General features: G+C 37.9%; 1 protein-coding gene across 1 annotated transcript in view; it reads left to right on the top strand.

The window, feature by feature from the left end:
- The first annotated feature begins 827 nt into the window (after positions 1 to 827).
- The window catches only part of CNTRL (centriolin), a 31,284-nt gene continuing 21,550 nt past the window's right edge, over positions 828 to 10,561 (top strand). Inside the window, 11 exon segments of the mRNA XM_031556239.1 lie at positions 828 to 1,587; positions 2,090 to 2,342; positions 2,759 to 2,892; positions 3,388 to 3,518; positions 4,603 to 4,744; positions 5,512 to 5,698; positions 5,801 to 5,994; positions 7,667 to 7,786; positions 8,573 to 8,798; positions 9,243 to 9,352; positions 9,598 to 9,792. Coding sequence (XP_031412099.1) covers positions 2,123 to 2,342; positions 2,759 to 2,892; positions 3,388 to 3,518; positions 4,603 to 4,744; positions 5,512 to 5,698; positions 5,801 to 5,994; positions 7,667 to 7,786; positions 8,573 to 8,798; positions 9,243 to 9,352; positions 9,598 to 9,792 — 1,659 coding nt within the window. The 5' untranslated portion in view covers positions 828 to 1,587; positions 2,090 to 2,122.

Genomic DNA, 10,561 nt, shown 5'->3' on the forward strand with positions numbered 1-10,561 from the left:
AGAGCAAATAATAAATAATACTGGGAGACTTGAAGTTCCAAAACCATTTTAAAATAGCATTTTTAAACCTGTGTTAGTTACAAATTCCATGGTAGATTTTCCCATACTTCTTTTCAGGTTTGGTTCACAGTTCTGTTTCACAGCTGGACACACACCCTCAGCTCACACACAGCCCAAGACTGTTAGGAGACCTTTATTTAAGTACTTGTGTGAAAATGATGTGTATTTAGCTATCTCCTATTGAGTTCATCTGGCCAGAGTATTGTAGATTCTACTAGTGAGGTTCCACAGCACAGTCCACCTAAAGCAATTTTAACCGTGAAAACGTGATACACGCGTATCGCACATATAAAACAAAAGCACTATTACTAGCAAATACTTCGTTATGTGTGCAGTAAACCAGCCTTTAATTAAAACAGAACACCTGAAGGCGAGCAGCAGGAAGACGCTCAGGCTCCCACAGCCCGCCTTGAAGTGGACATCAGTGGCGGGAAAGCGATGATGGGCGTGGTCTCACGAAGCCCCGCCCCTGATTCGTTCACTCATCGCCAGCCAACAACCAAACAAAATGGCGGCTGCTGGGCTCCTCACGCTGGGCTCTTAAAGGAGCCGCGTCGTCTCGGGCCTGGAGGTCGGTGAAGGCGGCGTCCAGGAGGAAGGAGGAAGAGAGGCGGTAGAGGTGGACCGCTGAGCGCCGGTATCTTCGCACGGGGGTCGCTAGGAGGCTACCTCGCCCGCCGACCGCGAGCGGGAAGCGGCGTAGGCGGCGTTGCCATGTCAACCCAGGTAATCAGCGCGAGGCCCAAGGGCGGCCGCTCTGGGCGGGAACCGCCATCCCCTCAGCGAGCACCGCCGCGGGCTGACGGAGCGGTCCTGCCGCAAACCCGGGGCACGGAGCTCTGCCTGGGGCTGGGGGCAGCACTGCAGTCGCTGTCCTGTCAGGTGTGGCGGGCTGTGGGGCCCTCAGGCTGCCTGCGAGGTGTGCTCCGGGCTCGCGGCCGTGGCTCGGTTGTACCCGTGCATGTCTCTGCTGTCCTCTTAACACGGAGTTCTGGTGGGCTTTGCATCACTGGAGTGCAGTATTTTTCAAGAAATCTCATTAAAGTACTTGACTGCTTTTTCTTAAAGCACGAAGGATTTCCCGTAGGTGCTTTTCACTTGGTCGTAGCATCTTCCATTGCCTCTGGCCTGGATGAGCAGCGTCCCCACACAGTAAGACTGAACAGAGTGGCTTTTACTTCTTTTCTTATTTATAAAGGTTCAGTGAAAAAATCCACTTAAATGACAGAAAATCTTATCAGCTTTCTGCACTATGAGTGCTTATACATTGTGTTGAAGTTCCCACAATAGCATATGTTTCTTAAAGGATGTCTTAGAATGTGTTTTCTGCTTATTGTGTGTAAGTCCTGGTGAAACTCCGTCCCTTGGAGATGGTCACTATGAGGAAGGACTCAGAGCAGATCGTGGCTCTTTCTGTGCTTGTCCCTGGGGAAACCACATTCTTCTTTGGTGGAAGCTTCTATTGACAGTTCTCTGGAACTCTCCCTCAGCCACAGAACAGCTTGTTGGTACGAAAGGAAACACTGGGTCAGTGCTAGACTTCTTTTTATTTTTATTTTTTTTTTCTCTTTTACTTGTGTCTGCTTTTTTAGCTATAGTTTGGTGGTTTATAGCCTTAGTAAAAGCAGTCGGGATCCTAATTGTCTCCTTCTGTTCTCTACCAGCTATGTTACTCTGAACTGGGTGTCTCCAGGCTCTGTAAGCCATAAATTGCAAGAAAGTTACCCAGACGAAGCTTCTGCTTTAGGATAGCAGAAGTAAACAGCTATAGTGTTCCTCTAGATATGTGTTAGCCCCTGAAAAATGGAAGCTGTCATCCAGTGGAGAACTAGTTTAAATGTATTTTTTGGCAGCCTATTATTGCTAGAAATATTTCTTATGCTAAAAAGACAACTTTTCAAATATCACCTCTGCATTGTCTCAAACTGTCAACAAGCACCTAAAATTCTTGAACAACATACTTCTGTTGGCAAGCAAACACTAAGAGTTCAGCTGATGCAGGTAATTATGTTTATTTCTTTCCTTACAGATACTGATCAGATGATATTCTATATTTTTGGCAATGAAGAAAAGCTACATAAAAAAAGAATTATGTGGAAAATCACAGATGTCAGCTTTTCGGATACCTACTCCAATGTCTTCTGTTGGTTCAGGCACCAGATCGTCATCTCCCCTAAGCCAACAGACATCTCCACCTGCTCGCAGAAGTAGGGCATGGCAGAATCAACAGCTTGATACTACAGCAAATGTAGAAGCTGCTTTTGAGTCTAAGTTTTATGAAGGTAAAAGTATGCACTAAAACCACAAAAAGCCCATGTTCTGTGAACTTGGTGATAATGATTTAAAGATAAATGATTTGTTGGAAAGAAACATGAGAATTTGCTTTGCTGTTTTGATGCTCAAATGTGTGAACAATAATAATGGATCTGTATAGGAAAACAAGATTTTCACTCCTTAAAGTCTTCTCCAGGGGGAGAAGAACACTGAAGATGGGTGATGTGTACTGTGTCATTTTTGGAAGAATACACCCGCTTACTCTAACATGTCATTTCCTGTAAAAGCTTCTGGTGTGCTGTTTCTTCTCATGTGGGGGAGAATAATTTTCAGTGCTTTTCCTGTATTCAGTGTGAAGTACAAGATGAATATAGAAGTCACCAGTTCTTTTACTGCTGAAGGTAGTTTCTCTGTTTAATTTCAGATGAAAATGGTGTCAGTCCAGGTGTTCGGTACATTACAGAACCCCTTATAAAAAGTCTCTCAAAACAGGAAAATTTGGCATATATAAGCTCACTGAATCTTTCTTCACCAAAGGATGGGGACAAGAAATTCAAGGTAAGTTATTAAACGTAACTGGTAATAAAACAGAAGTGTGTATATACATGTGTGTATATAACATATTCAAATAAAGATGTGTTTATAAGTGGATATAAATAGTTATGTTCTGTTAGCCTCCTTCTACAACCAGCTTCTGTCAAAATAAAGATGATAGAATGTCAGTGGAGACTTCTGTGCAAAAGAAGAAACCATGAATCAATTATAATGAAATTTAGAACATTATTTTTTAGGGTTTGAATTGTGGTGGTTTTTTTGTTTGTTTGTTTGTTTTAATGTAAATGAAACTGATTCAGTGCAAGCTTAAAATCTAGTTTTCTTTCTCCAGTACTACAGAACACTGAATTTAAGAATTCTAGAATTCAACAATGAAACTGATGAATGTTAGAATAATGCACTTTTTTTTATGAATGTATTTGTTAAAAATATAAATCTGCCTCATTTAAAGAAAAAGCTAAAGCTGCAGTTCTAAGGGGTAAATTTTCTGTTCTTCAGTACATAGAAAACTTGGAAAGATGTTCTAAACTAGAGAGACTGAATCTAAGTAACAATCAAATAGAGAAGATTGAAAAGCTGGACAAGCTGTTGAAGTTGCGTGAGCTCAATTTGTCTTACAACAAGATCAGGTAAGCAGAGATGCTTCTTATAGCTTTGAAAACTCCAGATATGACAGAGCTGACACTCTCTTATTGTTTAAGTGGGATCTGAGAAGTGTGGACAACTTAATAGCATTTCCCATCAGTTACATGTCAAGACTATAAAATTTCAGTGAACTCTTATTTCATAGAAGCTTGTGACTTTTAATATCTTCAAAATGTATCCAAAGGAGAAGCACTTTTGAAAAGTGTGTATTATTTTCTGTTATCAAAAGTTGAAGAGAAATGGTTGAAGCTATAGCAAAATTTCGTTTCCTTTGATCCCATGTAACTAAAAATATTAACTTTGTAGAGAAGTTGCAGTGTTGCTTGAGAAGTTAACAGTAGGAAGTAAACAAGCATTTCTACACGTTTACATTCATACAACTTCCTCATTTAACAGGAATTGAAAAGGTCAGAGTAGTTTTTACCTAGTGCTGCATGTTTTCAGACTTTCATTATAGACAACTGGCTTCTATTTCAAAAAGAGTAAGGCAACAAGAGGATTTTCTACCCCACTTTATGATACTTATCTCTTTAGATTAGTGCCCAGGGAAACTTAAACCCAGCATTTTCCTCATTACCAGTTCAGTATTTTAATGAATATACTTAAAAAGTAGCTCTTTACAGCATTTAAGTTTAAGTTGATTCTTGCTTTTATATGGAAAAAATACATTTATTTTGGTTCAGCTGTGTCACGTAAATGTGCAATTATATTTGCAGGATAAGAAGAGCAAAATGGGAATTTAAATTGGCATAATCACATATGTAAATAAGTTTTTAATTTTATAGTGGAGAGGTGTAAAAGTGAGGGCTTTGGTCACTGTAGTAAAATGTTGTTGTAAAATTGTTGGGTTTATTTATTCATAGCTTTACCATAGTATGTGAAAGCAAGATATTCTAATTTCATTTGAACTGTGAATCCATTATTCATTACAGTGTTTGTTACAGTGCTATTTGCTGTTTCTTGAATGGTGATTAGTTAAAATAGACTTTCCATATCTTATCCATAATGCCTCAACTGCACTGTGAATTTTTATATGCTTCACAATGAGTTTTGTGTTCTTCTTTTCAGTAAGATTGAAGGCATGGAACATTTATATAACCTACAGAAGATGAACCTTGCAGGGAATGAGATTGAGCATATTCCTGTGTGGGTAGGGAAGAAACTGAGATCCCTGCGCATCCTTAACTTGAAACAGAATAAAGTATCATCAGTAAGTGGTCATACTTAAGGAATGGACTTTTCATGAACTGTAACTTCATGTTGTTTGACTTGCTCTGAATCACTCAATGGCTTTTAGTTGTCAGTCCAGTTGCTGTGAGCCTACCAAAGCTGATTCTTAAGGATAAACTCTCCTGTTGTCCCAGTTATTCCAAGTGTAAACGTGCTTTATTTTTCAAAGTCTTACAGTTTCCTGAAAAAGTGGGAAAAGTTTGAAGATGTGATGCCTTTTTCATGTGGTGGTGTCCCTTACAATAAGTTAGTTTCATGTTTTGGGAGATCTGCAGACAATATACTTGTGTTTTTGTATTTAGGGCATGACTAAACTTACTTCTGTGGTCCAGGTTAATTTCCATGTTTTATATAAACAGAATGTCTATGAAATTAAGTCAGTAGTACAGTTGCTGAAATAGTCATAGTATTTAAGAAGAAAGATATACTTTCTTCAGTTAATAAAATCTTTCTCATGAACTAGTCTGGAGGAATGGAAGGAATGGAAGGTTGGATGTATCCACAGGCTCTGTGATCTTGGATTTCTCAAGGTCAATCTTGATGAAATTTGGATGAAACTTGCTCTTTTTGCACTGTGGTTTGGTTTTTTTGTTTGTTTTTTTAATGGAAGAAACAGTTTGATTTTTAGGAAGTCATTTTAGTCTTGATATGACTCTAACTTGTAATATCTTATACAAATTCAGTAATGTGTGGGTTAGTTGTTCTTGGAAGGATGTCTAATCATTGTACCATTTGTCTTCCATTTAGCTTCATGAAGTAGCTAAACTAAAGCCTCTACAAGATCTGACTTCTCTGTTCCTTGCTGGTAATCCAGTTGCCAGCCTGCCTCACTACCGCTTGTACGTCATATTCCACTTGCGAGCACTGGAAAACTTGGATGGGCAGCCAGTGACAAATCATGACAGACAGGAAGCTCTAAAGAGGTTTGATTTAGGTAATAATGTTGTATTAGAACTATGGTAAGTGACACCACACGAATTTAGCTGGAAAAGAGTTCTATTTGAATGGGTTTGGTTTTTTTTACTTTGTTTTTCAGAAGAGATAGAAAAATTAGAGAGAGAGTTAGAGAATGCAATAAAAGAGATGGAGAACCTTAAACTTAACCAGTCTAAAGTACTTGAGCAGCTTCACCGTCAAGATGAGGTCAACAAATCATTAAAAGAAAAAACTTTGCAGCAGAAGCAAAGCTGTGAGGATCTACAAAGGGATGTGGATACCAAAAATGAACTGGTAAGATAATCATTTATTTGGAACAGTTTTGTTGTCAGAAACAGATGCCATTGGGAGAACTCAAATGGTAGGATTATGCTAAAAATTAAGACAAGTATTTTGGAAGACATAAGCTAAGGCACTAAAGAGTGTTTTCAATATTCCTTCTGTGGAAAAAGTAAGTATACTGAGCAGTCAGTACCAATCTCACTATTTATAGTTTATAGAAACTTTTTGTCTGTAGTAATAAGCTTTTTTTACTTGATAAAAGATTAAGCTGCTCTAAATTACCTGTGTACTGAATCTCCTTTGTTGTTCAGAACTTTAAATGCTGCTGTGTTGAGGGGGAAAAAGGTTCAGTATTTTTATAATAACAAGGTATGCATACAAGTTGTACACTAGTAATGCTTCTTTTTCCAGGTCAAGTGTGTTAGTTTTCTTGTATTTTCTTTACATCATCCTAAAACTTGTCTGACAATTGTCTTTCATTGGTAGCTATAAAATGCAAGGTTTGTACTGGGGCCCTGGAAAAAGTTCATTTGACTGAAGAACGTTCAGTTGTGAATGACTTTCTGGGAGTGCAGTGTTTGGCGTTTAATCTTTCTTGTTAGACTTGTCCTCTAGTTTTATCCTTCAGATTCTCTACTGCTAATATTTATTTAGCTGTTTCTCCTGTTGAACATACTTGCTAACCAGAGGCCTGTTCCTAAAATGCAGTTTTCAGTACAGTGAGATTTGGCAGCAGATATTTTGCAACTTAGCCCACTCTTATCCTCTGGATGACAAACTCTGCTTGCTTCTCTCTCCCTGTAGCTGGTGTATTGGTTTGTCACAGTCCCTTTCCGCAGAGCCTTTATTCCTCACTGAAGGTAGCCCGCTGTGCTCCTGGGTTGCATGCTTATTTTTATTTCTAGGCTTTCTTTGCATGTTTAATAAAGTAGAAATGTTGTATAGAGAATTCTGGTGAGACTGTGTATTCACTGTGTGTTTTTTGTTGTTGTTGTTGTTGTTGTTGTTGTTTTGTTTTGTTTTTGCATGACAAGTTTCTTTAAAATCTTTCTTTAAGCCTTTTCTCCTTTATTCCAGTCTTACCTATTTCTTTTCCTCCAGTAGTTTTGCTTTCCACTGTCTATTGGAGTACTACTGCATGTTCTCCCTCAGGTATTCAGCACAGAAAGTTGATTTAAAAGGGAATCACATGATAGACCTCTTTAAAAAAATAAAAATAAAAAATTCCTAACTAGCACAGAGTTAAACTAAAATGAAATGCTTAGGCTTTATAAATGTGACAATGGAGATTTTTATTTTTTTTTAATACAGTTTAAGACTGTTAAAAATAAGATCTCATTTACTTAATGACAGTAAATATATTCAGCATAGATTTTGCTAAAGGACTGTACCCAAGTTACTTCTTGGAGTTAGTGACATTTTCTTTCAAACCTCTCATGCTTGTAAACTTAAGAGACCTTTCATGTGATCATTTGTGTTCTACTGTGGAATTTGTCTGCTCTTAGTTGTCATGTGTATCTTGTAATGAAGTGACGCTTTGTGATATCCTTGACCCAAAATACACCATCTTTTTTCTAATGTGAACTTTGTTTTGAAATCAATGTCTTTGCCTCGCTGTTCTGAATTGAATGGTGTGTGATAACAACTCAGTGAATGCATCTTCCTTTGCTTACTGATTCATTAGCTAAAACAGAAAACAATGGAGCTGACACGAGCTTGCCAGAAGCAATATGAGTTGGAGCAGGAACTGGCATTTTATAAGATTGATGCGAAATTTGAGCCACTAAACTATTTTCCATCAGAGGTAATAACTTTAAAATTATGGATCTTTTGATTTCTTTTTCTCTTGCTTTTCAATTGCTTGAAAAATACCAAACTTCCGTAGTTTTTCTGTTGATCTAAAATACATAGAGGTCTATAAGGAGTTCTAAAATCATAAGTTACATGATTTGATCTAAAGTGAATCTTGAGTGACCTTTAACTTGCTGAAAATTAGTACATGTACAGTTTAGCTGAACAGAGTCAGTGAACTATCATTTCATTCTTATTAATGACTAAGTAAATGATTGTTTTCATTTCTGGCTTAATTTTGGAGGCCCTCTCAGTCTGAAAAGCTGTACAAGCCAGAATGTTCTTCAGTTAAATGACATCTTATAATTTGTCCCTTTTTTCCCCCCTTTTTTCCCACCTAGTTAATAAAACTAACCTCTGTCATACTTGCAAAATTAAAATGATTGGTGAGAGAGTCTCTACAAGAAACAAAGTCCACTGAAACATAACTAAAAAAATTCTTCATTCATGATTAGTGAAGTTCAGATGTTTAAGTGTAACAGTGTAATGGACTAAGTATGGTCTATGTTACTTCTACATCTAAAATATTGAGAAAAAGTCCTCCAGAAGTTAAATACCCTCTTGCATTAATCACTGGCAACAAACTGAGCACATCCCAAATACAAACGTATCTGCTAGTAGACTGTTCATTTGTAATGGCACTGTAAGAGTGTTAAATACAGTTTATGAGCTGACAGCAACCATGTTTCTGAGACAGATGTGTAGATGACCTGACAGCTGTATTGCTTTAACACTGCAGGATGTTGAGCTTGACAACGTACCTGGTGAAAGCCCATACATTGGTAAGGCCAGGTACAAAAGAAATATGTTTATAAGAGAAGGCTACGTAACAAGTAAAGCTCAGCAAATGGGAACTGGAAAAATGCAATCAGATGAAAATGATTTGTGTATGAAATCACAGCTGGAACCTCAGTTTCAAACTCTAGATGAGCAATTGGAGAATAAAGAAAAAAAGATTCATTCAGGTAAATCTTTATTTTTTTTTTTAATATTGAAAAAAAGTACATATAGCAGTATTTATTCTACTGTTGGAACTTTTGACATGTATTTGACATGAGAATAGCAGCAGTGTGTCAAAGGCTATAACTGCTGTTGCTTCTCAACCTTGTAATTGATGATATCTTTGGGGTCAAAAGTGCTTCATACTGAATTATCTTAAAATAATAGCAAAAAATCTTGTAATAATTACAGTTGATGATATAAAAGAATGCCGGGGAAGTCTCCCATCTGATCTGTCAATTTGTGTCATTCACATTAAAAACTGGTTGGATCTACTTTGTGAGTAATCGGGATATATTAGCTTTGATTATCACTGTTTAAAGAAAATGTATTCTGATTTTTCTGATTAATGAAAAATGTGTCAATGTTGTATGGCACTAAAATATGTGTGGCTTTTTTTTTTCCTGCAGCACAAAGGAGATTAGAAGAGTTGCAAAACGCAATAGGAAGAGCAGAGCAACAAGTTTTGGAAGTAACAGGGGAACTGCAACAACTGGAGGGTGCTCTGGCTCAGAAAAAAGTACGCAAAGGAGTTACTATGTGGATAGCAGGGGAAAGTGTTTCAAACAGTGTTCATACAGAAAACACAGCTGCGTTTCTCTCCCCATCCTTTTCTAAGGGGCCATTGTACATATGTACAATGAATAATCAAATAATTGGATCATATTCAGACAATCTGTTGGGCTAAGCTGGTTTAATAGCTTCTCGATCAGCTGCTTGTTTCCAGTATAACTGTTTCAGCCAACCTCCTGCTGCCATCCCCAGGTCTCACAGGCCAACAGGGAGGATTTGGAGCAGCAGCTGAGTAAGAAGATACAAATACTGCATCAGCTACAGGAGGAAGCCTTAGCACTGGAGAAACAAATGGAGAAACAGAAGAGAGAAAAAGGGAAGAGGCAGAAAGAGCTTGAAGACTTGAAGAGTTCTCTTGCTTCTGTAAATTCTAAAGATCCAAGACATGTGAGTAAAACCAGAATCTTAAGTTTTCATTCACTGTCTATATTCATAGACTGAGAAATGTAGTTAAGTGGATTATATATTATTTAGCTTTTTAGCAATGTCTGTGGCAGTTAGGAGAACTTGCTTCAGCTGTTGCTCAGAATACACACAACTCCTCAAAACTAAAAACAAGTAATTATAAAACATTTGAGCTACCCATTTTCAATGCACATTACGTATGGAAGCTGCACACGCTTTAAGAACTGGGTCCTTGATTTGTACAGACATGCTGCGAGCCTTGGAAGGAGAGATTTTCTGCTCTCAGTTTTCAGTTAAACCTTTTCTCATTCTGAAAAGATCTGTAATAGCACTTGGATAGGGACCAGTAACCTTCCTGTGCTGCCCGTGTCCTCCTGCTGTTCCTGGAAAGCTGCTCGTTGTCCTGTTGGCCACTTGTTGCAGGTAGGAAGCAAAGCTGGCAGCAGGCATTGCCGTAGCTTGACAGCCACCTTCTTTTGAGCTGCACAGAAGCAAAGCTAGTGATTTCTGAGCTACTTGCTGTGTTCAGCAACGGCAAATGTTTACACAATTATGAAGTTGAAATGATTTTTTCTTTATAAATACTATGTTTTCTTTTTTTTCTTTTTTAAACAAAACACTTTTTAAAAATGACCAGCTTTTCAGACCAGCTTGACACCCTGACGCATACAAAGTAAAAAAGACTTTTTCAGCTCCGTTCCTATTTCGAGCCGAGCCGTGCAGCCACTTTCAAAAAATGCGTTAAGCGCCG

This window comes from Meleagris gallopavo, chromosome 19 (genome assembly GCF_000146605.3).
Source record: "Meleagris gallopavo isolate NT-WF06-2002-E0010 breed Aviagen turkey brand Nicholas breeding stock chromosome 19, Turkey_5.1, whole genome shotgun sequence".
Classification (NCBI taxonomy): Eukaryota; Metazoa; Chordata; class Aves; order Galliformes; family Phasianidae; genus Meleagris; species Meleagris gallopavo.